The 26,109-nt window shown below is 38.8% G+C and overlaps 2 protein-coding genes across 3 annotated transcripts in view; one reads left to right on the top strand and one right to left on the bottom strand.

Moving 5' to 3' along the window:
• mtrex (Mtr4 exosome RNA helicase) overlaps window positions 1-10,170 on the top strand; it is a 17,106-nt gene extending 6,936 nt beyond the window's left edge. Inside the window, exons 14-27 of the mRNA XM_032569906.1 lie at window positions 963-1,064; window positions 2,148-2,273; window positions 2,648-2,798; window positions 2,933-3,105; window positions 3,194-3,262; window positions 3,819-3,944; window positions 4,034-4,144; window positions 4,226-4,414; window positions 7,224-7,387; window positions 7,934-8,039; window positions 8,481-8,537; window positions 8,619-8,781; window positions 9,202-9,306; window positions 9,777-10,170. Coding sequence (XP_032425797.1) covers window positions 963-1,064; window positions 2,148-2,273; window positions 2,648-2,798; window positions 2,933-3,105; window positions 3,194-3,262; window positions 3,819-3,944; window positions 4,034-4,144; window positions 4,226-4,414; window positions 7,224-7,387; window positions 7,934-8,039; window positions 8,481-8,537; window positions 8,619-8,781; window positions 9,202-9,306; window positions 9,777-9,829 — 1,695 coding nt within the window. The 3' untranslated portion in view covers window positions 9,830-10,170. The remainder of the gene's footprint in view (window positions 1-962; window positions 1,065-2,147; window positions 2,274-2,647; window positions 2,799-2,932; window positions 3,106-3,193; window positions 3,263-3,818; window positions 3,945-4,033; window positions 4,145-4,225; window positions 4,415-7,223; window positions 7,388-7,933; window positions 8,040-8,480; window positions 8,538-8,618; window positions 8,782-9,201; window positions 9,307-9,776) is intronic.
• Window positions 10,044-26,109, bottom strand: plpp1a (phospholipid phosphatase 1a). Of its 2 annotated transcripts, none has more exons than XM_032569911.1 (6): window positions 25,531-26,109; window positions 18,172-18,323; window positions 16,323-16,603; window positions 14,032-14,089; window positions 11,848-12,024; window positions 10,044-10,990 (listed from the first exon to the last, which is right to left on the bottom strand). In XM_032569911.1, the coding sequence occupies exons 1-6, from the start codon at window positions 25,586-25,588 to the stop codon at window positions 10,874-10,876; spliced, it is 843 nt and encodes a 280-aa protein (XP_032425802.1). In that variant the 5' UTR covers window positions 25,589-26,109; the 3' UTR covers window positions 10,044-10,873. The 2 variants fall into 2 exon arrangements, with proteins under 2 accessions (XP_032425802.1, XP_032425801.1); XM_032569910.1 differs by lacking the exon at window positions 18,172-18,323 and adding an exon at window positions 19,826-19,980 and having other exon boundaries at window positions 25,531-26,105.

The raw sequence follows: 26,109 nt of genomic DNA, 5'->3' as shown, positions 1-26,109 counted from the left end.
CTCAATGCATTTCATTGAGATTTATGTGACTGATTAACACGTAGCTATGGACAGTTGTAAAGTGGAAGGAAAACAAAATATGATTTTTCATATAAAACAGAAAATCTAAAAGAAAACATGATATAAATTTGTATTTAGTTGAACAAATAATTTGAAAACCATTTTTTGCAAGGATCTGATGTATGCAACTTCAGTTATTATCAACTAAAGATGGCAGAGTAAGTTGCCATACTTCCTGAGCAGTTTGTGGTCAATTTTTGTGAGTTTCAGTCTTTGAAATAATCAGTTTTTTACTAAATTAACTTTTTCTTGTGTATAAAATTGAGCCACCAGTCATTGGACGTTTTGTGCCCAGCATCCATTCATTTGTGTCTGCGAGAGTGGGAAAGCTGTACAGGGCCTCATTGTCAGCAAGTTGCTACTATTGAAGCAGATAAAATCATTTAATTTCACCCAGCATGTTTTAATTGTTTCTTTGTGTGGATGTCTTTGGTTTGCTCACCTTTTTATATTAATCTTTACATCGGAGCGCATCGGTTTGAAGATGCGTCGTCACGTTTGTAGAGCTAAGCAGCTTCATTACCCCCTACTGTGTCTTAACTTGGATATGGGCTGATGGGCATGCTTTATGTATTCCTGTTTACCTGCCTCACAGGTGAAATATCACCAAAACAATGCTTCTGCTCGTACCTCCGGCTTGTAGTAAACTGCAATCTGGCCATAACACAAATGCCTCACTTTATGTGCCTATCACACAAAATCCTCTTTTGTTTTCACAGATGAGAAAATGCTCAATTCAAGGGGTGTGAATATTGTAGCTTTGTTTCAAAGAGAAAAACAAATTGGGATTGATATCAGATGTTGAGAATATGCAATTATTTACAAGGTCTTGGAAGTCATATAAAAATACCCCGGTTTACACGCTGATCACACAATGGTAATGATTTGTCATCTCATTCCAGGCCTTATTTGCTACAGAGACCTTCGCCATGGGTATTAACATGCCAGCTCGGACCGTTCTCTTCACCAGCGCACGCAAGTTTGATGGCAAGAACCACCGCTTTGTAAGAACTCTCACGGCAACTTGACTATTATAAAAACTGTTTCTTTCAAAGGGATTGATCAGTTGTCACAATTTCTGCAGTAGATTTTTGGAGATAGGCAAGAAGGTGATTGGAAGCAGGTAATGTCTATGGAGAAGTTTGACTCAAAAAGCAACCCACCTATGTGTATCTACAGTAAAATAAATCATCCTATAAACATGGCTGTCCCTTTAAAAGACCTCTGGCTTGTGCTTAGTGTTCACTTTTACACAGCCTGTCGCTCTGAAGTCTTTATAAGGTCTTCAAACAGAGCCGCTATCTTTGCCACATAAACAGCCACGTATTGTTTATAAGAGCTGGGGGCCGTGTGTGAAGCTGCAGACATGCACACACAAACACGGCGAGGATTGAAGAGAGTGAGAGGGAAACATCCCTCCAATCCAAGTACTTCATGAAGAACATCTGGTGCCTCTGATGGTGCCAAAGCTCCACGCAGGCACTTCAAAACACTCTTCCTGATTCATGCTGTGGTGAAAATCACAATCTGTTACTGTGGCACAGTTGATCGGAAGATGTGATCATGTCAACATGGAGTCCTTTTATTTTGGTTGCAAAACACAGGGTTTGTACGGATGCTTGAATTTCAATTAGGTGTCTTCAATGTTTGGCAAGTTCTTGATTTCTGTATTTAATCCTTTGCAGCTCCTGAAATTTAAGCTGCACAGTTTGGTAATATAGTGCAACTTAGAGTTTGGAAAATATTATTTAGAGTTGAAACCAGATATTTTTATACACCTAATAAGAAGGAGGACACATTTTTTTCTTGCTGTCTGAAGTTAAATCAGAATAAAATTTTCTTAATTCTGTCTGACCTTGGATTTAGGTCAGTTAGAGTTACTAAACATTTTTCTATCTGCTAAATCCCTAGCACTAAAACTATCAAAAAAGTTGTTTTTTTTCTTCCAAAATTGTCCTTTTTCCATTAAGCTAATTTATTTTTGTAATTCCAATTTGTGCAATTATATGGTTAATGGAAAAACAACTAATGTTCTGCAGATATTGGGGCAGACTTCATCCTAACAAACCTTTTTCCTTTTCTTCCAGATAACATCAGGTGAGTATATCCAGATGTCGGGGCGTGCTGGCAGGAGAGGAATGGATGACAGAGGAATAGTTATTTTTATGGTGGATGAGAAGATGAGTCCAGCTGTGGGCAAACAGCTACTGAAGGTACAGTAAATCTGAATGCTATAAATCTTTGATCGTATTATGGCCGACTAAGCCGATCGCATTAAGGATAATCAGGCCATTTGGTGTGCTGTCATAACTTGGCAACGTTCTCACAGAGAACTCAGTGTCTTGATTGTCTGTCTTTGATTTGACACGTTTATATGTATGTTGCTATAAATATACAGTACAGCTGTGCGCCTTTTGAACCACATAGCCTGATATTAGAGGCTGTGAAATGTTGCTGGGGTTACAAAATCTCTCAAGTTTTTAAGTTGGAGTGAGCAACTTCAGCGTACTTGGATGTAAACCTCTTACGGTTTATCCTATCTGTTTTCTGCTGTACCCAACATTTCTGTTGTCGCCGTGCTTTGCAGGGCTCAGCAGACCCTTTGAACAGTGCTTTCCACCTGACCTACAACATGGTGCTCAACCTGCTGCGTGTAGAAGAGATCAACCCAGAGTACATGCTGGAGAAGTCCTTCTACCAGTTTCAGCACTACAGGGCTTTGCCCGGCGTCGTTGAGAGTCAGCATCCTGTTTATTATTTCTACACATGCCAGACTTAATTAGAAAAAAAAAACTGGTTGGCAAACACCCCTTTGGGTAATGTTGTAGCAAATCTAATGAGATTGCTACTTCCATTTTTTTTTATTTTGCAGAAATTAAGAAATTAGAGGAGCAGTATCACACCATTGAGATTCCTAACGAGGAGAGTGTTATTACATACTTTAAGATCAGGCAGCAACTGGCTAAGCTGGGTAAAGAGATACAAGAATTCATCCACAAGCCCAAATATTGCCTGCCCTTCCTCCAGCCTGGACGACTCGTGAAGGTGCGTCTCTTTACCCGTTCACATTCTGGGAATATTTCCAGACTCCTGTATTTTATTAAAGACCAAACTTCCTGTACTTATGCCACAGGTGAAAAATGAGGATACTGACTTTGGCTGGGGAGTGGTTGTAAACTTTAGCAAGAAAACAAACACAAAGGTAAGCCAGACTTTACTGCCACTAATGCTGGTGCGTTTTATTGGGAATTTAGTGGTCAAAACTGTGCATAATGGTGAAAAAGCTTTAATTAAAGCCTTTCTATTGAACATCTGGCTTATTTGAGGATTTTATCCTGAGAGACCTTTCTCTCCAGTCTCAATTTTTTTGTATCTCCCTAAGGTTTTCTTTCTCCATCTATCTTTACATCAACTGCAACCTTCCATATTTTCCCGGAACTGGACTTTATTTGTTAATTGCATGATTTCTCAAGGCAGTTTGATACCAAGAAATAAAATTCTAAGAAACAGAAGAAAATGACCTAAATGCTAATGTAAGCTAAACTTCTTAGATTTTTTTTTGAGAAAAAAGGAAACCCTTTATTCTTTTTCTTCTCGTTCAGAACTACGCACTGTTTTGTGTAATCTGTCACCGGAAATCTCAACAAAATTCTTCAAAGCCTGGTTATAATTTGAGAATGTGAAGAAATCGAAAGTATGAATTTGCTTCCAGTCTATAGTTAAATGTTGCTGTGACTGACGTGATTTTCATGCTTTAGGTCTATGGAGACGCTGAGCCGCTGTACGTAGTCGAGGTTTTGCTTCATTGTAGTAAAGAAAGTGTAAAAAACTCTGCAACTGAAGCGGCCAAGCCTGCTGCTCCAGGGGAGACCGGAGAGATGCAGGTTGGTGAAACTAACACACACACACACACACACACAGAACTGTGTCTATCATGTTTTCCGCTCACATTTTAATCTGTTTTTCTACCCAGGTGGTTCCAGTGATGCTCCACCTGCTCACTTCGATCAGCTCAGTTCGTCTTTACATCCCTAAAGATCTCAGGCCTTTTGACAACAGACAGCTCATGCTCAAGTCCATACAGGTACAGGTTTCATATCTAAAAAATTAAAATTTCTTTAACAAAAATCTTCATCCAAATGTTTTCTTTCCTCTTATTCTTCAGGAGGTGCAGAAGCGGTTCCCGGACGGCGTTCCTTTACTTGACCCCATCGACGATATGGGCATCAAAGACCCTGGCCTGAAGAAGGTCATTCAGAAGGTGGAGGCCTTCGAACACCGGATGTACACACACACACTCCACAGCGACCCCAACTTAGAATCCGTCTACTCCCTGTGTGAGAGGAAAGCACAGGTAAGAATGTGTTTGTGTGCAAACAAGTTAAATCTGATATGATTTTCTTGCTCATAGTAAAGTCTCGTCAGACTTTACTATGAGTCAAACAATAAAACAATGGATGGAGCTTGCTGCTATTTTAATAAAATGCGTACTTATTTATTTAGACAATGCAGTTGTAGTTAAAAATAGCCAATGACCTTTTATTATTGCTAGTTTTTTTTTTTCTTTTTTACAAACGCAGGAAGAAAGCAGCAATATCCCAACATCTGCTGTCAAAGGTCATAAAATCAGCCTCATTACATAAACTGAACTTTTTTTTTTATTTTGCCACGTCTCTTTATCTCCTCTGTGGTGTTTTCCTGCACTAAACCAGCACAATTGATGTTTCAGACCGCCAAGTCCCATGCAGTAAAAAAACAAATCATTCCCAGCATCACAGAACAAAACGAGGAATTGTGTTCTGTGGGGATTTGACAGAAATAAAGAGGAAAAAATAGAAATAGAAACATCAAGTTAGAAGCTACACTGCAGCTGTAACAGGCGGTTGATTTATTACAGATAGATGTAATTATGTTTTAATAGCACCTTAAAACTTATCTGGTTTTTTCATACTACATACTATCAGGTTTAATTTCAGAGGGACTGGAAGATGTCCTCTCTGCCACTGTGCTGCACCACTCGCAGCAATAAAGTTCCTACTGATTTTAAAAGTGTTCTTTGATCAGGAATTATATAAGTCTAAGTCTATCATAATAAGCAGTTAATTGCATGCTGATTTAAACTGAGCTCAATAATGTCTTTTCTGATAATTAATATTTTTTGAAGGGCAATTTTGTCAACAGAAACTCCATAATACATTTTATTTATGGTTTTGATTGACTTCTTTTTTTTTTGTTTTACTTTTTGTTTTGAGTTGATGTTTATAAATTTGTATATTTAAAATATCTCCCAGTTCCAGTGTTAAAAACCCTCGCTTTCTGATGGCATATCAGAAAGCGAGGGTTTTTAAGTTACATGTGGTGACAGAAAGAAAGTGAAATTCTTGGTACAATTTTTTGAGAGGAAAGCAGGTGGATGGAGTGTGGAATCCAAGGGGATGCCAGGGTAGTAGTCCTTAAAATAGGAGCAGATGGACTGAAGATATTATGCATCATAAAAATAAAATTCATATAAATTCAACTGAAGACATTAAACAGAATAAGGGTCATGTGTTGACCACATTTCATCCATGGGATTTGACGGGAATCTTTGACTTACCAGGTTAACCGTCTCATCAGAATAAGATGATGTAAAATCACATTTCTGCTTCCTGCTTTCGGAGCACACACACCCTTAAAAAGTTTTAAATGTTTCTGTAATTAGAGTCCTAAAATGTCTTTAATTATGATTTTTTTTATTAAGTTGGGCTTTAACATGCCCAACTTAATAAAGACATGTTAATCACAGGTCTTAAATGTTGTCTTGGCAGGACTATGTAATTTTGTACATTTTTGTTCTCGCTGGACTTTTCTGTCAGGCAAAAGTTTGAGTCGCACTCAGACATCTTCACTGTGTGTGTGACTCGTAATGGTTGAAGCTACCGGTAACTCACTGCTAACATACCTTCCTAGCTAGTTTAAGTTCAAATTTATCACCAGTAGGCTGGAAGAAGCTTGTTCGTTTCAGTGGAAATACATAGGTCTTAAATTTTATTCATAGCAGTCTTTAAAAGTTGGTGAAACCTAATGTAAGGTTTGGGTAATTCCTCTTTTAAACTGTTTGTGTTATGAGACACAAAACAGACGGGTTCTACTGGTCTGATGAGACAAACCTGATGCATAGTTTGCAACAAGTTTGACATATTGCTGTTGCATCATAAAATAAAGTTGTATAATAAACTGGTGTTAGTATGTTTGGTCTCTGCAGTAACACATTGACCACATCTAGTAGCAATCCCCTGAGCAGAGCAACCTGTGCTTCAGATATTCTTTCATTTCAGATCCAGTTTTAACTAAAACCACAGCACTCACCTTATTTGCTTACCTAATATGTTTAGTAAAACATAAAGCTGTCCAACCTTATGAGCTGCAGCATAACCGACAAAGAAGTCTTTCATTTGAATTCATGACTCACCGAAGCTATAAAACCATTTTCACATGTAGCCTGGTTTCTGGAAGGTGGCGGTATTCACTGGGAGCAGAAACACTTGAATATGTTGAATTTGTGCTCTTGAGGGCGTGCCGTGGTGGCGTAGTGGTTAGCGTGACCCGTATTTGAAGACCTTGAGTCCTCGACGCGGCCGTCGCGGGTTCGACTCCCGGACCCGACGATATTTGCCGCATGTCTTCCCCCTTCTCCTTCCCCGTTTCCTGTCAGCCCACTGTCATATAAGGGACACTAGAGCCCACAAAAGACCCCCTGGAGGGGTAAAAAAAAAAAGAATTTGTGCTCTTGAGACAATTTCTCAGCAACTCACAGATCCGCGAGTTCAGTTACATGAAGCAATATCTGGTAACGTCTCGCCTAAAGAGACGTTGCTGATAAATGTGCAGTCTTGCGTCTTTGGCTTGGAGGGGCTTTGAAAAGGGGTAAAAAATTATTGGTGCTGCAAGATATGTACAGTACTTATCATGTTATAATTTCCTTGTTGTTCCTTCCTTTAATCACTATGGCAGTTAATGTAGTGCTTCAGATGATCTCACAAAACAGATGGTAGAAAAATTACATGGCATTTAAAGGGCCATACTGTGTTTTTGTTTGCACTGGTAGATCTCAATTTGCTCTCAAATCACTCTTTAAAACGAAACGTTTTTTTTATATATATGTGTGTGTGTGTGTGCTGTAGATCGCAGCTGAGGTTCGAACCGCCAAACGGGAGCTAAAGAAAGCTCGCACCGTCCTGCAGATGGACGAGCTGAAGTGCCGAAAGAGAGTCCTCCGAAGACTCGGCTTCGCCAGTCCCTCTGATGTCATCGAGATGAAAGGCAGGGTCGCCTGTGAAATCAGCAGGTAGGAGGAATTTCCAAACTAGTTGTAGCTGTTTGTAGCAGTTTCCACTTTTGAACTTCTCACTTTAGATCAGAAAACAAATTTCACTTCTCTGTGTGCAGCTGTGAATGTATTTTGCTACTTTTTATAATCATTAGTTATGTAGCGTAATTTTAGTCAAGTATTTCAAGCCATTAAGAGAATGTTGAACATGGCAGCTTACCTTCAGCTACAAGAAACCAAATAGCTGGTGCTGCAGATTTATATGAAAACATCCATTGAGTGATTCATTTTTAATTTGTTTTTGTTGGAACTCCTCGTTGAAGTAGTTATATTTTAATGTTTTAAACACATTTGTAAGAGTGCGGTTTGACCACAACCCTATGTTTGTGGTCAACTCTGGATCCTCATGTTTCAAATTTTAAGATCTGAGTTTCTAACTAAAGTTACTGTGAGAACAGCTTTTTTTGTTGTAACTCTGCACATTTCCTCTCTGCCTCTCTTTAATAAAAACAATAAAACGATAGTGTTCTACAAAGTGCTAACGGTGTGTGTTGACCTGTGCAGCGCCGATGAGCTCCTGCTGACAGAGATGGTGTTTAATGGCCTCTTCAACGACCTGACGGTGGAACAAGCCACCGCTCTCCTGTCCTGCTTTGTCTTCCAGGAGAACGTATGAACAGACGCACAGAAACTCGCACAATTCCTCTTACTCTGTACTAACACTCCTGACACAATCTGAATCCCATTCCAACCGAGTCCAGATCAGGTTGCATTCTTGGCCTGTTTTACTTCTCTGCAAGCATAACAAACTAGAGGTTGATTTGTTTGTCCTGTCTAATGAAGCAGAGTTGGTCCAGCATCAGATTTTTCAGCAGAGCTTTTTTTTTTTCTTTCTCTCTGGCTCTTATCCTGCAGACTTCATCCAACTTGTCAAAATAACCATCACTAAAGCTTGGATCCAATGTCGGGAAATAGTTATTTAAATAATCCCAGTTTTCAGGCTTCACTGTTTTATCAGCGTCTCCTCAGTCAGGCTCATATAAGATCTAAACAGCAGCACATTTTGTTTGTTTTGCTCTCTGATCATTAATGAAGTCATTCCGGCCCGCAGGCCAACGAGATGCCAAAGCTAACCGAGCAGCTGGCTGCGCCACTCAGACAAATGCAGGTGGGACTTTATGACGCACGAACGGCTGGAAGATAATTCTAGCTTTAATGGAGATGTGAACACCGCTGTTGCTGCTTTCAGGAGTGTGCAAAGCGCATTGCCAAAGTGTCTGCAGACGCCAAGCTGGAGGTTGATGAGGAGACTTACCTAAACCAGTTCAAACCTCACTTGATGGATGTGGTGTTCGCCTGGGCCAACGGGGCCACGTTTGCTCAGATCTGCAAGATGACGGACGTCTTTGAAGGTTTGTTCCTGGCAGGTTTTTAACCGTATCCAACGTTTCTCCCACTGCGTTCTTATATTTTCTTTCTTTTTTTAATGCTGCCTTTTTGGGGGGTAAAGAAAAAAATAAAATCGATTTATTGTGCGGTTTAATTCCCCATCCAAAGTTTTCCCAGAAGTGATCTCATGAGTAAAATATGGGATGGTACCATAATAAGAAATATGAATCTGGGTTGAGAAACCCGAGGGAGGATTCGATAAACTCGTGTGTGTGTGTGGGTGTGGGTGTGCGTGTGTGTGTGTGTACTGGCAACCCACAGAGAAATGAGAAATTTCTGCGATTATTCAATCAGCTCTGTTAATTTAACTTTAAAATGAACTCTTGGGTGTTTTTCTTTCTGTGTAAATGTCTCCAAAACTCAGAGCATTTGTTTTTCTGCAGGAAGCATCATTCGCTGCATGCGCCGCCTGGAGGAGGTGCTGCGACAGATGTGCTCTGCAGCCAAAGCCATCGGTAACACTGAACTGGAGAACAAGTTTGCAGAAGGTAAGAAACACAGAGCAGTTCACTTAAATTGGTTACATTTTCACTGAAAACAGATCAAATGGGTGTAAGAATTTAGCCGTTCAGGTTTAAAAACCATGATTGATCTTAATTTTTTTCTCTTTTTTTGGGAGAGGAGAGATCTGAAAACATTCCACTTTATGTTAAAAAAAAATCTTTTACTACTTGTACTTGTGGTGCAAATATTTTCATCTCTTTGTTGATGAGTAAAATTTAAAAAGCTATGCATATAGGCATTATAGGATTTGAGATGTAGAGCATGCCAACATCTACTTGTATTTAAAACTGATGTGAATGCTTTTATTTAAAAACAGAAATCCCTACTAAAATATGTAAATGTAATGATGCAGTTATATATTTAACTTGCATGTTGCCATGACTGAAAGTTGGAATAAAACAATGTGCAACAGAACCTGTGAATAATTGTACAATTTTGTCACTTCTTTTTGCAGGCATCACAAAGATTAAGAGAGACATAGTTTTCGCTGCCAGTCTCTATTTATAGACACAAGATGCGACGTTATGACTTCAACCCTGAATCGGTCCTACCCAAAGTTATCCGAACAACTTTCATAAAAATTTGCTTCCACTCCATTTTGTTTTCTCCATTACATCTTGATTAAAGATTTATTTTGAATTGGAGGCATCTTATTGGTCAGAAAACATTGTACATTCAAGTTTTTATTGAATTCATACATCAAACACATGCATCATTTGAGTTAATGTTTGTGAGTTAGATGGCTTTATTTTTCCTTATTTTAGACATTTGTACATAATTATAACATTGTTTTGTCTTTTCAATAAAAAGTCTGTATGGTGATTTGTTTGCATACAGATTATACAAAAGCACATTGTTCTGTATTTGTTTTATATAAGATCCACAGGGAGCTGTAATAGCAGCCACAGCAGTCCAGTACAAGGCAACACAGGACTCGGCAGTCAGCTGTGCATCACGCTAACCCAAAGCCACAAAACAAACACTTGGTTTATGATATCAGGTTAGACAGCAGCAGTCTGGATGTGCAACAGCGCTGTTCTCTGGCTTAGGGTCAGCTTCATCCTCTGTTAACCCTTTTCCTTCATTCACTACTGGAGACATAAAACTGACCCTAAATCAGATCCATGAGCATGCTGACTGCAGTTCAGGAAAAGCACTAAGCAGGATTACATTCACAGGTTTCCAACGCGCCCTCCCTCAAGGCAGTGGTCAGATCCTTTTGGTGCATGCAGTTTTCCCTCCGCTTCAGTTGATCACACTAATAGATCCACCTCATTTTTCAATCTTCAGCTTGTGATCTACAGCTGGATACTTTTCACAATCTTTCACACGGAGCACTGGTAGACAAGCACGAAATACCTTAAAGTGTGAAATTCAAAGAGGCCATGTGTGGTTTTGAGAGTTCAGATAACTTGAGGAATAATCAGGTAGTTCAAACTAAACGTCCATGCAGCGTATTGAATGGGGGATTTGCTCGGGATTAAAGGCTTCGAAGCTGGAATTCTGGGTGTGCGTTGGAAGGAGAGGACTCTTAGCTTAGCTCCACTTAGCTTAGTTGGGACTCTCAAAGTGATTCCCGTTTGTGGGGGTCTCCTGCAGCGTTGTGTGAGGGATGTCCGTCTCTTTACGGCACTCTGTTGTTTTGAAAAAGTCTGATATGAAGAAGACCTGCAGGAATCGGAAATAAAAAAAAAGTTTATACAATGCAGAACTTTTCATATCTATATTTTGTCACATGGAGCACAGACTTTTGTGTGTAATTTTGAAATGGAGATGAAATAATGGTTTTCAGGATGTGCTGTGGTGGCGCAGGGGTTAAGCACAACCCACATAAGGAGGCCTTAGTCCTCGACTCGGCTGTCGCAGGTTCGATTCCCGGCCTGACGACCTTTCCTGCATGTCTTCCCCCTTCTCTCATTACCCACTTCCCTGTCAATTAACTATCAAATAAAACCTATAAAAATATAAATGGTTTTCAAAATAATTGAAAATTATTTTCAAAAGGAGTTTGCACAGCAAGTCTTGTATATCTTTACCTCATTTGTGTATGTAGAAACTGAAATCTTTACCTCAACATTTTTTATTATTTTTTTTTCTAATTTGTTCATGTCCAGTTAGATTTCATGCAGAGCATCTGAACAGCAGGTTTTAGGTCTTGCTACAGGTTTTAGATTGGATTTACGACTGAACTTTGACTGGACCATTCTAAACACTGATCTAAACTGCAGCTCCTGCTGCATGGTGGGGGTTGTTATCCAATCCAAAGGTGAACCTCTGCCCTAGTCTCATGTCTTTTAAAGCTTCCAACAGGTTTTCATTGAGAAATCCAGAATATTTTACTCTAAAATAACTAAAATAAAATAACTCCTCCTCCTCACCCACTACTTTGCATATTTATGGCATTAAATCTCCAAATTAAAAGTTTAATATAAGAAAAAAACTCTAGGAATGTGAATACAATTGGAAGACAACTTAAATGCAGCTGGAGATGACATATTTAATGACTAGATGATCGCAGCACGTACCACCAGCAGAGCCATGACTGCGCCCTGCAGCAGCCCTGTCAGCACGTCGCTCCAGTGATGTTTGTAATCGGAAACCCTTGACAGGCCGGTGTACACCGAGGCAGCGATCAGGAAGAACTGGAGGGTTGGTCTGAGCAGCCGCGCCCACTGGACCTGAAGCCGCGCCTGCAGGTAGAGCTGTGGAACACAGATCAGTGATTCATGTTTGTTACAGACAACACTAACAAGCCAAACTTGACTTCTGTAGAGGAAATGAATGGCTACAGACATGTCAGTGTGACCTTTTTGTTACAAAAAAGAAAGAAATGAAGGTCCCTGACATAATCAGTAGTTATATGAAAAATGAATCTTACTAAATGTAGTAATTGCCACATATCTTCTACAGCAGAATAATCTCTTGCCTGACAGACATGTTTAATCCAATTATAAACCAGAGGAGTTGGATAATTTGTGTCGTCTCAGGCTCGCTCTCAAACGATTTTGTGTCGAGGACACAAAGTTTAACCTTTGTCCAGGTCTGCGTTTTGGTGTTTCTTCCTGCTACATCTTACTGACGTAAATGCTGACCAAAGGCTAGTGCGTTCCATAAGTGAGCTTCCACCCCACAAAGGAGAAAGGAGCTTATTGCGTTAATGCTGAGACTTTGTCCCCAGGTCTATTTATATCTGAAAGTATTGAATGAATCAGCAGCTCATAAAGTTTATCAGGGCTTGGCAGTAAAACCAGCTCTGGACAATCACAGCAGGGTGCTACTGAGATTGTTCATAAGGTACAGGAATGTGATCTTTAAACATTGTGGCTTAAATGTAAATAAATATCAGCACCTGCCATATTTGGGTGAAACTACAGCAAGACCATAAACAGAAACATCAGACTCAACTTGCCTGTAAATGTCACAAAACTCAATGCAGACACCAAATAATAGGTCCTGTTTGTCTTGTGTAGAAGCTGACTGGATCCTAACAACATTTTTATGAAATTCCTTTAAATAGCAGGGAACACCTAGTCCACAGCTTAAAAATAAAGGAGGGTTCAAAGTTTAATGTTGATCCCAGTCTGTACTGCAGTGCTGAACTTTAAGCTAACAACTAAATTCAGAAAAAACGTTTTATCTACATAATTAACTTAGTGTCTGGATGGAGATTTTTGTTTTCCTAACCGGGGTTATTGGAAGTACTAATAAGCAGTCAGAGTCTTACCTACTCTCAAAAGCAGCGATTGAAATATTAAAGATAAGATGTTTTATTGAAGAATAAAACTATAAAGCTCCTTAAATTAGGGCCACAAAAAGGCCCTAAAGTCCAGAGTGGATCCAAGAATGATAAAACCAATGAGCACTTTATTAAATAAATGAAAATAATCCGTATTCTTCTCTAAAATGTAAATATATTAAAACATTTTTCCCCCCAAAAAACATATTGGATCAAATTCCATGTTTTCCGAATTCTAATACAGATTAGGCTTTTTTCCAAAGCAAATAAGCACCATAATAGCATATAGGATTAATTGTTTATTATTATTAATTATTATTATTATTATTACTACTTATACCTGTCCACCAACAAAAACTGTGAAAACTGCAATAGATGCTTAATGTCTCATAACTCTTATGAAGTCTGTTAGGGACATTCCCTTTAGATTAAATCAAGAAGTGGGAGAACCACATTATTAACTAAACAATGAAGATCTTGTCAGTTCAACTACAGTCAAATTTAACAGTCATTATAAAAGCTTCACCATCCCCAAGTCTCACTTTCAGTAGCACTAAGTTGTTCCTGGTCTTTATGCTGCACACAGAGGGCTGATTGTGTCAGTCTTGTTTTTTTTTTTGCCATCTTTAAAATAAAACATAAATCAGCATGTTTAGTGGGAGGTAAAGATATGTTATCTTGAAAATATTCCAGATAAACCTTCCCACAAAATGCAAATATTTCCATTTGAACTCAACTAAACATGTCATGTTCTGATTTCTTTATCTGCAATTTATTTTGATCCATAACAACTGACAACTAAACGTCAAACTGAGCTGTGACTGATTGAGGTGATGTAAACTGTGTCTGGTTGTTCCAAGTGAATCCTGGATTCTGCTTAAAGTTTTAATATTGAAATCATAAATTAGAGAAATTTATTAAAAACATATCCAAGGGATTTCTGCTTAGCGTGCAGCTGGTTGGAGATACTTACAGCGAGGAACAGCATGCAGTACATGGAGAACGACGAGTGGCCAGAATAGAAGGACAGTCTGCAACAGAAAGACAGAAGCATGACTCAAAACTGGGACAGTGTGTGTGATCTGTTCAAGCAAATGAGAGGCTGTGCAAACATGCATTGCTGCAGCGGGCTTTTGTTCGTAAACATTTCGCAGAAATGATAACTGAGGGGGGATGTTGAGGTTACATGGAGCTGCTCTTCCTAACTGTCCCCTCTGCCTTTGTTACTTCCTGTTTGAAACACAGTTGATGTCATTTCACAGCTGTGTGCGTGATGCAGACTGAGCCCGGTGCTCAACCCAATAAGAAACCTACATTTAAAGAAAACTCAAGAGACGACGTTCAGCTCATAACTCAAAAGGACGGAAAAATGAGTGAAAGTTCGGCATTCTGCTGTCGCTCCTGCATGGAGCAAACTGAGGCTATCCACCGGGAAAATCTTGAAACCATTTTATCTCAAAGATTAATGTAAAACTATTTTATTTCTGGAATATTTTATTTCCATTTTCCCTACAAATATGAAACCAACAGGTTTTCTTGAAAGACTGCTCTGCATTTGGTGTCATCAAGGTCTCCATGCATTCTTACCAAAAACAAAGGGAGCTAAAGAAAAATTCAAACCACACATTAATTGTGGGAAAACTGAACATTTTCCAAAATGCATACTTATCAGACACTATAACAAAGCAGTGTCATCACCAACAGTCACATGTCCATTTTACTGCTAATTTGTACATCCTTAGAAAGCATGTGCTTAGTCATTGTGCTCCAAGAAGAGATAGGATTCTTCCTGTGATGCACCTTGCAAACAAATGTCTGTGTCATCCAAGACCAGAGGATCTGTTTTTCCTGGTAGATCAAGAGTCATGTTACTGTAAGATGAGGCTGAGCAGGCCACCCTGGCCAGCCCTCTTTCTTGTTCTGCTGCACTTTATTGGACCTATTAGTGTCTGGCAGGCCGTCCTAAACACCCGGATGAAGCAGCTGGAAATCTGTGACACCAACATTAATCTTAAAAGCACCGGATATCTGCTCTTCAATCAGTGGATCCCTCTCTTGCACTGCCGTCACACTACATTTAAAAAAGGAACAAACAGACTGCTGATAGGGAAAAACAGCAACAAATATGCACCGCACCCTTGTAGAGTTACCCTAGGTGACGAGGAGAACCAGGAGGAAAACCAGTGGGCACATGCAAAAGCAGCTAAAGGACAAAAAAGCGGAAGGTTTAAGAAACAAAGAGGAAACCTGGAAAGTACAAAGGCTGCTCGGCTATAAAGGACAGAATTTTCTTCGCATCCCAGAATAAACTCTCCACCCTCAGCAGTCCTCTGTGGTTTCATCTACATTAGAATGAGGAGAGGAAATCCTCTCCTCCCAACGTTCTTCCCGCTGCTCTGAGCAGATAACAGACACGGAAAAGCTTCATAAAAACAAGCTTTACATTCCTGTGCCATCAGTACAACCATCAGTTTTCGTATTCATCATATTCCAACTGGTTTCCACCTTGTCATCTGCTTATAGCTTTTTAAAAATGGATCCTATTTTCATTTTACATTTATTTTACTAACAATAATCCTGATAATTGACAGTTTTTTTAAAATAAAATTTTGATTAAAATATTCCAACCTCGCAGATCTGAGTGAATTCAGCTCATTTTTCCCCCACTTGTTTTATACGTTTAGCACATACTGCTCAACCTATTTTGGTTTATTATGCCTAGATGGTTAACAATGTGTCTGCGTAACCTTTTCTTTTTGTACTTCCAAAACAGATTACAGCGCAAGGCTTCAGGGATTTTGATTTTACTCCTTCAGAGTCCAATTTCCAAATTACTTAGGCAAGAAAGAAAACCAGGTTATCCTCTGAATGATTTTACACATGAAGCTGCAAGTAAAGCCTTGTGGTCATCACATTTATCTGAACAAGGAAGGAACAAGAGGAGGAAAATATAACTTTTATTTTCAGTAACTTGTAGATCTGCTAGTTGTATCTTTCCCCTCCATTATGAATATTCTGGCTCAGTTTAAAATATACAATGAGGAGAGCATTTTTTTTTTCCAATACTCATTAAATTCTTTATACAACCCGTACATTTTGGCCGATGTTTTTCCTCTTTCTCTAATCTAAACTGGTTTGACATTAGGACTTTCTAAAACACACTTCCTCTTTTAGAAACAACCTGCTTTTTAATGTCACTGTACATCATCCAGCAAATAAAAAGTTAGAGATCTGAAGGCTGATGTATTTTGATCAGATACATACCTGCCTTCGTTGACCACCTTCGGATCTCCAGTGCAGTTGAAGTTTTCGATGTATACGCCTGCTGTGCAGTTGATGAGTTTCCAGTCCGGTTTGCACACATCAAGGAAGTGCGGCCTGAGCCGGCCGATCGAATACTTTGCGATGTCCGTCAGAGACTGACTCATGCCGGCACCAAAGACGAAGGTACCGATGGCTTTGTAAACACAGGCAACATAGTTGCCGAACGTTGATTTGGATTCGATGCGCTTTAAATAAACTAAAAGGCACTCGCCAAAGACCATCTGGAAAGGAAGGAGAGGAATAAGTTAGAGTTTAGCTTAAAAGAAATGCCAAAAAGTAAAAAGAAGTAAAATCACATTTTAAGAAAGAGCAAAAAAAAAAAAATGTTGCATCTTGTAAATATTTGTCACGAAGTTGTTAAAATCACTGATGTTTTTGATTTTTGATGTTGCATTACTGAAAGAATTGGTATTTTTTGATCAAGAACTAGAAAAGGAGATTTTTTTTCACGCCTATGCACAAAAAAGCAAGCAAAGAACATTACAGCTGAGCATACAGACGAAGTTTCAAAGTCAGAATATCTTTTGCCGCCTTCTTATTTTAAGTAAACTAAAAAAGTTTTGTTTTGTATTTGTTGTTAACTTTGGCTAGAACCAGAGCCGCTGCTTTTGGTTTTCCTGTTTGCTACACCAACTGGAGAAGATATAATGCATAGACACTATAGGTCAGTTTCTCCGCATTGCAGATTAAAAAAAAATTAGAATATTTATCCCAGGAAGATGTCCACTTAACAAACATATTATTTAGTTATCTTTTTCTCAAAGCTAATTGGCTTATAGTGCAGTATATTTAATAATTGGCACCCCTGCGGGAGATGAGTAAGAAAAATCAGCCATGTTTAACACAGTCACACACAAAGACGGCAACAATTCTTCACACTTTGGAGATCTTTTTTTTCTTAGTGCAATTGAATAACATGTTTTCCTGTCTTTCCAATTTACAAAAACGGCCTTGTGTGTCACATCGATACAATAGGATAAGATGAAATTATGAATGGATAATGAAACAATCCTTAATGCGCTGTTTAACTTTAAAAATTGATTTATAGCTTAATAAAATAGTTCTCATTTATTTTATAGCATCATGTGGTGTTGGGTATTTTCTTTAAAATAAAAAGTTAGTTCCTTAGGTGGGATCTTTTTCTCTAGGGTGCATTTTTTATTTTGTGTGCATCTGTGCGTGAGAACATGCTGCAGCAATAAAAATATTTGGTATTTTAAGGGGTGCCAATTGCCTTGGGGGAGGATGTGGCTTACACGTTTCTGTGGTTGAACTTGAAAGAGACAGCAGCGACTGTGCTTTACGAAAACCTGACAGATAAGAGGCCAACAACAAGGCTTAAAATAACACCGGACCTGGCGAGCCATTCCGCTTAATACTGATCCCGGAACAGCACAAACCGCAGCTGAATTGATGTGTTGCTATTATTTTGGATATTATTTTGACTTTCTTTCTACAATTTCTACAATAGAACAAAATTAGCTCTCAGATTTAAAGTGATCTTCCCCATCTGCCTTTTTTTATTTAGGATGCATCCATCTTAAAATCTATGCGTACCTCTTTCTGTGTCATCTTTAAGCATTAAAAATAGCACTGTTTTTAAACAGGCTTGATTAAAAGCGTTTTCTGTTAGCGAATTAGGACGCACATGCAATGTAGAGAAATTATTTTAGCAGAAACACAAAGAAGCTCAACCAACGTGTAAAGGAGGAAGAGTCAAAGGGCAGGAAGAGCTGTTAAAGAAAGGCACAGAGGGGAACTGTTAACAGGTAAAAAACAAAACACTTACAATGAGTATTGTGCAGGGAATCATAACAGCTCCTAACAACTGATATGAAATGGTGTCCTCTTTATAGGGGTACTTGATCGTATCGTCACTACAGAAAAAGCCTCGGCGGAAAGGCCTGTGCAGCAAATTGAGTATTGCAAATGGGAGTCCCGCTGGCAGAAAAGCAATGAGAGAAAAAGAAAATACGAGTTACGAGGACGTCCGGACAAATTCCCATCATGCAACACCCTTTGTAAAGCCAAACACTGCAGTCCGATGAGAGGGTCCCAGAAAATGAAGCAACCTCCTGCAGGAAGCGTCTTGCCCAGCTTTTCAGGAACATTGTTAATGGTTAAAAGATAGTCACATGTTAGTGAAGAGTGAAGGTTAGTCCAAAACACAATCAAAAGACAGAACATAAAGATGGCATTTCTCGTGAGGTTACAAATCATCACTGCCAAGAGCATCTCCGCCGCATTCTCCTCTGAGAAGCAAGAGTTGTGTTTCCGAACAGGCGTCAGACCAAACAATCATGACTGCCTGGAATCCTCTGGGTCTCTCTGTGTATGGAAATTTCCTTTCCCTGAGAACTGATCATGGAGATCCAAGTTTCTTTAACCCCTCCTCAATATCATAGTCTTAGGGCACTGTGATATTACACAAGAGTAATTTATACCAATAGCTGTAGAAGATTTTTCTTTGTTTATGTATTGAGATTGCTGGTATAACAATGATAGTTTGGGTCACTATTAGCCCACATTTTCTGACTCTTTTCTTTCTTTTCTCTTTCAATCACTCTGTGTGATCCTCTGTGGACATAAAGTCAATTAAAGTCTTTCCAAAAGCATGAAAAATACTATTGCCATGAAGAATTTGCCTGTATGGTACTTAAAATATAATACCTTAGAAAATCTTGGAACCAAGCAGTCCTTTGCAATTGTGATATTACAAAAGATTGAGATTTAATATATAGTGCATTTTTACTTAAAAAGCACAGGTTGAGCCAAATTAAGTTGGCGAGTAAGAAGGTTTCAGGATACAGTCAAAACCTTAAATTCCTGAAGAAGCAAGACGGTAACAACACACAAATGAGACCTTAGTACATATATTAACAAGTAACCAGCATGCTTCCAGCTCCCATTATAGACTCCAGAACCAAGTGGTCCAGAGATGCATTCCAGCTGCCTGCATGTCTGTCAGACTGAATAACAGCCATGGAAAGATCAAATAACAGCGCATGTGTAAAGCCTGGAATCTGTTGGTGTCCTCCATGTTCAGACTCAGAGATTGTTTGCTTCCCTTCAACAAATAATTGAACATCTTAAGTGATTATTTAGGTTAGTTTCATTTTATTTCCTTATTTGATGTTTTTAAGTGGACATCCTCCTTCTCCACTTATCCATACTGAACATCAGTATCTGCTAAGTGCTTGCTAATGTGCAGCTTTGTCCGCTCTCTCAACGTGGATATTTTTGACTTGCAAAACCGGGACGAAGTGTAGCCGTTAACGAACGAAATGAGAGCTTTTCACTGTGGGCGTGGATGAAAAACCGCCGCATTTGTATTACCTGAGGCACCGGCCTCGGCACTCCTTGGACGCGTGTGTTACGCTTGTGTTTGACAAGTCAACATGCAAGCCCTGAGACTGGCTGCCATGAGTTACCCTACTACTTACAGAGACTATGGGCAGGCAGAGCCCCACAGAGTAGAGCACCTTGGAGGTGACTGTGCTGGGGTGGAAAGGGTACTTGATGCTGTCGTCGCTACAGAAAAAGCCCCTTTGATAGGGGCGGATCTTACCCAGGTTAAAGATTGCCAGAGGTAGAGCCCCTGTGGAAGGAGAGATCGGGACTAGTTAACACGGGAAGAAGTCAGAGGTTTACAAAATAAAATCTGAAAGAAAAAAAAAATGTCATTAGAGTGTAGAGATTATTTCAAAATAAAAGCCAGTAATGCTGTTTAGGGATGCAATAACATTGGTGTTGGCATGTCAGCCAGTTCTTCACATACTGGTATTGATCTGATCAGAGAAACTGGGCCGATATTAACAACCCATGTTTATTTCCTTCTAGTTGCAGTTTGTGAATGTTTTGTGGAAGGAGCAAAGAACAGGTATTTGGTATTTGTTTTGGCATACAGCAGTGATACAGTGGTTTTTCACATTATCAAGGGAGTTACATATGATATCTGTAAATATCAGCGGCCGTAACAGATACATTAACATCAGATATTGTCCCAAATTCTCAAATTGGTGCATCCCTAGTGATATTAGTATCAAATCAAGTGCAATAATGCAAATACCTGCAGCAATGTATTAAGTTTACACATTTGAATAACTATTTCTCTAGTAACCTAATATTTGTGATTGTCTTATAGCTTAAAAAAAGCATAAACAGCTTGGTCCAATGCACTTTATACTCATATTTTAAGAAAAAAAATTACATAATTTTCTCCATTCCCACATACTTTTTTAAAATCTGAAAGAAATATGGATGTTTCTATAAACACAGTTTTAGTAGTTTTAATTCAAATTGTGTCAAACTGTTTAAAAATCCACAAAGTGTCTTTTATTCCCACACCAGTTGGTTTTAAGAAACTGATTTCAGGCAGAATTTAATGCCCAAAACCCCGAATACACATTAGAAAGTGGATTAACATTAACTACAGAGCTTGATTATGTCCTCTAGAGAGGTGGGAACTGTTTATGTAACAGAAGGAGAAACGTTTTCGGGCGTTGGAAACCCAAAACTAATAGATCGTTCAATTCCATCTCGTTTCTTCAGTAGATTCATTCCTGATGAAAAGAAAAGTCTTTAAAGTCTGAAATCACAAAAATGTACATTAATGCGGTCAATCGGATACTCAGCAGCGTTTTAGGGAAACAGGAAAATCACAAACCCAATGCTAAAAACCACACAGATCCACTTCCTTTAAGCTTTCCTTTTTTTTATGAAATAACTGAGACATTTTTGTTTATTGTGGAAAGAACGACGGGCATGACTTAAACACTCCCTACACATAGAATACCATAAAGATAAAAAGGTTATGCTAATTGGTTTCGACAGTGCAAAGTCTGTGGGGAATGCTGCTGTCATCTCTCTGGCTGTTTGGCCTGTTTAACCCATTGTGCTGCAAGAAAGAGTCGTTCCCCTCATTCAAGCGGAAACCAAGTCAATTGTTGAGCTGCGGCCCACATTAACAAGCAAGCCACCGGCAAGAGAACACAGAAAACACATCACATGAAGATGCAGCTGAATCTCTGAAACTATTCTACTGCTGCTGCACCCTGCGAAGCTGTGACGGCTGCAGCAGCTGGAGACATTAAAACCCGGTGGCACAGAAATGCTCCAAGGCCTGTGTCACAACTGACAAGTTACAACTAATAATAGTTTAAACAGTTAGTTTAGTCTCACAACTCAGGAGTTACCGGACATCCTTTCTCACTGGTTTACTTCCTTCTAGAGTAGCTACATTAAGAACATTATTTTAGCAAAGTAGACTCAAACGGGAGAAGCAGTCTTCTCTGTGAAACATTTACTACAAATTATTTGCACCCCCAGTAAAGACATTTATAAGCACATCTGCCTTACTTGCATAGCATATTCTCTTATCTTTACGATTTTAAAGAGTCACTTAAACAAACAGGCCTCTGTGTAACATCATGTTTATATTGAAGGGTAAGAGGATATAATTAAGCAAGGCAAGTACGGTAATAAAAAGTTGGAATACAGACTAAAATTAGGTTATTATTTTATGATGGCAACTCTTAACAGGTGGGTTTAAACCGTGATTTAAAGGAACTTTGTTTTGCAGTTTTCAGCTGCAATAGATGAGGGTGTGAGCTCATTCTTTACTGCCCCTCCTCCATTTATTCAGCTTGAGAAAGGTATAGTACATCCATGCATTGATTTGTTTTTAACATCTGCTCAACGATTGAACTGATTCATAGTCATTTGGTGAGATCCTAATGTAGAGCTGTGGGTCATCTGCATAGCTAAGGTGACCTTATTTCGAGTTATAATATGATTAAATAAAAATCAGTTGTGTGTGATTACGTTACTACAGTATAAGATAAATTCATTTCGAGGCCTTTTACCCGTCTCTACCAGGGATAGAATAAATATAGAGCTCTGTCTTGTCCCTCTGCATTCTTATAATTTGCTCATTAAATACCAGTGAGGTGCAGTGTGACCGCAGACTCCAGCCCCAATCTCAAGACAAATTCTCAAAGACCCCAGTTATAATTTAATAATCTCGTTTACTTGGAAGACAAATCCAATTAGCAGACAGAGTTCAGCTCAGACAGCTGGCTTGGCTCTCACTCAGTGCTCATTTTACTGGAAGGATGTTCAATGACTTTGTGGCAGATCAGCCTTGGGTCAAATTTGAAAGTCTAAGCTTCATTGCCCTGTAGGCATAGACTGGTTGGATCATGGTTTAAATAACTTCTTCAGCTGAAATTATGTCTGTACCGTTTGTACAACCAAAATAATTTTTAGTTAGATACCAAAACAAGTGGCTTTAAAAGCAGCAAAAAAAAAGTTCTCAACTTTTTTTTTCTAAATCATGCAAAGAAAACAATCGAATCCCCAAAATCTGCAAAAAATGTTTCTACGAAAGTTTGAATGCTTTGATATTTTCATTTAAATGGTGCACGCTTCATTTACCCGTAAGCTGGTTAAAAAAGAAAATAATAAAATGATTCTTTTGTGTTTTCTATTAAAAAAGATTTAGGCCAACATTTGGATGCCATTGTAGTATGAGCCAACAAACTCATGTTAGGGTGACATTGTTTTGAAAGTTAAGTAAAGCAACATGTCTTTACTAGAGCTACATGTTCTAACACAGCCAGTACCCCCACAAGATAACCACTTAATATCTATATTAGACTTCCAGTGTTCGCCCACCATGTAAACAGCAGAACGTCGAAAAAAGGATCAAATTCTGCTCTACAACTAGGAAACAGTTATTCTAGATTTTGCTAAAGCCTTTCACCTCTGTAGTCATTTGTTGAAATTGGGATTTAAACCACCCACTGCTTTAATTGATACCAAGTTTAAGTCTGAGCCCATTGCCTCTGAGTGAAGCAGAGTTTAAACAGTGATTTACAACATATTTTAATCACTGTCATAAGCCCATTAAAAACCTGACTCACACCGACAGCCATTAGCAGCACACTCACTTTTTCCTCTTACTCAACATGTGTCTGTATATCAATAAATACACAGCCATAAAAAATGTTTTGTAACGCATGTTATATTATTTCAGCTGCAAAAGGGAAAAAATATATTGATGCCATCTGTTTATTGTTTTTTTTAATGTGTGAATACCATGAAAGCTTGGTATTTTTAGACAAGGTTGTGATACTATGTGAAACTTATTTCCACGTTTAGTCTTTGGTCAGCTTAAGAAACAACTAAACAGTTTCAAATCAAGATAAAAGTGATAAAAGTAATACGGCAAATCAGTCATTGATGGAGACATAGAAGCTCCAGAGAGAGAATATCTAACTCTGACAAAGTGAGACAGTTCAGTCCTATGAGCACTTCAGTCTAGATATAATAACCTGACTGACAATCTAACACAGCACTTTTGTCTTGATCCGTGTGACACTGCTTCTACATTATAATTTGCATAGGTGCTCATGCAAAACCCCAAGCTGGGAACCTTGTGGCTTGGTGAGTTAAGATCTTTTCCACTCTAAGGTAGAGACATGACTCATCACAGCGTCTAAGCTTCCCATTCTTTTAATGTCAGGAAATTCACGTGAGCGCTTTGAAATCATGCACTGCAGAGGCTCAGAAATTTCCACTGTGAGTTCAAAAGTCAGTTCTTGGAAACATTCAACTATAAAGCATAATTGTAATTAGGGCCAGTCTGAGGTTGAACTAGAACCTCACCAGAAATTAATTTGGGTGAAGCTTCCAGTTAAGCCACCAGCAATCACAGAACTACTGGGCTTCCTTTTATATTTTTTGTGTTTTTTTTTTATTTTGATCATTAACTTTAAACTACTTAAAGTTAAGTAAGAGTTCCTTAAACACATTCCTTTTTATGGATAGAACAGTGTGAGAATTATAAAACAGCACACATGTTGTTGTTTATGTAAATAGTGAATTCAAAGAATTTTTGGATCAGATGATAATGTTATTCTGCAGCTGACCCAGTTTTGAGTTGCTTTTTCTAAGAAAATGCAGAAAGGCAAAAATCTACATTCGAGTGTCTACTCGGGCTATTTTTAGAACGTAAAGCCCAATAAGCGACATGTTACGGACTCAAAGGAAATGAACAATGTTACGTTATAAAAAGTCAAAAAATGAGTTTTTGTTTTGCCTATTAGCCAGAGGCAATGAGTTGAGTCAAAGGAACCCAGGATGTAAAATCAAATACTCATTTACTTTTTTAAAAAACATTTACAGAGTGCAAACAATGACTTTTAAAATAAAAAATATATATAATAATTATGACTATAATATAAACATTTGTGAATATTATAGTTGTGATCAACTTCAGTAAAGATACAATAATTACACTTACAAACATGTTTAAACATAAGCTAATTAATTAACTCATTTTCAAAACTAGCACAATAATATTAAACTTCTGTTTTGTTTTCTTCTCTTTTTTTCCATACATACAGTTAAAACACAGGAGCAGTTTTAGGTTATTCACTCAGCTGATTAAAAACATCCCTCTTTCTAACTGCATGTTTTAAACAGTGCTGCCTTAACAAGACTGCAGGGAGGCGCAGCATAACTCTAAGTGTTTGTTTGCCCCTTTTTCAGCCAGCTGACTGGCTTTGTGCAGCAACAGGGAGGATGTGTCCAGCAGCAAAAAGATTGCATCCCTCTGCCACTTTCTATTACAACTAAATTGAAAAAAAAAATAAATTAAACAGTATGATGGAAACTGGCTTAAGCTATTCACAATTTCAAGCATGCCTTAACACATGTACAATTTACGCATTTGTAGACATGTCGTATCGTGTAAATTCAAGTTCTTTCTTCCCAGGTTAGCAGCTGACTGTGTCTCCAATTATGCGCAAAGTTTACTAATACCTCGGGCCGGCCCAGACTGCGTCTAAATATTATACAGTCAGAAAAAAAACCCAAAAAACAAAACATGAGCAGCTGTTACAAGTTTGCAAGCACCTAACAAGCTCAAAGATCTTTTGCAACACTAAAAAAATATATAACAGAGGATATAAAAATGTTATTTAAGTGGCTTATATATAATCACTGTCCTGGACGTTCACCACTCCCTTCACAAGATAGTAAGCTGCTCCAAAAGAAGGATTAAAGCCACACACACAAATCAGCTTATATCATTAACAGGACAACAAATGGCCCACAACAGTGAATGAAATGTTTAAACACATACCTAGAATTAGACAGACTAAATCGAGCAGGACAAAAGGGATTCCTTTGGTCTCAAACATGTTGACTCCTCTCCGTCTGGGCGCAGAGTCCCTGTCTCTCCGTCTGCTGCGCTTTAATAGCCCTCAAAGGTGGATGCTCCTCCTCGCAACGCAGTTACTCCTACTGCTCCGGCTGTCGTTGTTTTTCACTCGGTCAGTAAAGATTTAAAAAAAAAAAAAAAAGGAACCCGCGGCAGCAAATGGTTCTTAAAATATCACAATAAAAACGTAAGACACTACCCGGTCCACAGGAGCGCTGTTTACATATGAGGCGGGGGATGCCACTAGCTGCAGCTGTTATCGCCCTTCTTGCTGGGTGGTGGTGGTGAAGTGCAGCTCTGCCCCACAACAGAGCCGGAGCTTCATTGTGATTTCACAGCTGCTAAGTGCTTTTAAATAAAACAACTCACTCTCATGAACGGCCCGGTCATTTGCACGGACACCTGTTCCGTGACGACGTCTGCAGCCAGTGAAATATGATCCGAAAGCCGAGCCGAAAGGCTGCGAAGACCTCACCGGCTGCAGCAGGCCATGGTGCTGCC

The sequence above is a fragment of the Xiphophorus hellerii genome, chromosome 8 (assembly GCF_003331165.1).
Source record: "Xiphophorus hellerii strain 12219 chromosome 8, Xiphophorus_hellerii-4.1, whole genome shotgun sequence".
In the NCBI taxonomy this organism is placed as follows: Eukaryota; Metazoa; Chordata; class Actinopteri; order Cyprinodontiformes; family Poeciliidae; genus Xiphophorus; species Xiphophorus hellerii.
The sequence above is the reverse complement of the archived record's forward strand: the minus strand, read 5'-3'. Positions and strand labels throughout refer to the sequence as shown.

Coding starts and splice junctions, on each gene's coding strand:
- plpp1a (XM_032569910.1), bottom strand. CDS start 25,588: ATGTTTGAGACCAAAGGAATCCCTTTTGTCCTGCTCGATTTAGTCTGT. Junction 16,604..19,825: donor TCTGCCTGCCCATAGTCTCT/GTAAGTAGTAGG, acceptor CTTCCTTTCCAG/ATGGTCTTTGGCGAGTGCCT. Junction 14,090..16,322: donor AAGGTGGTCAACGAAGGCAG/GTATGTATCTGA, acceptor TTTCTGTTGCAG/ACTGTCCTTCTATTCTGGCC.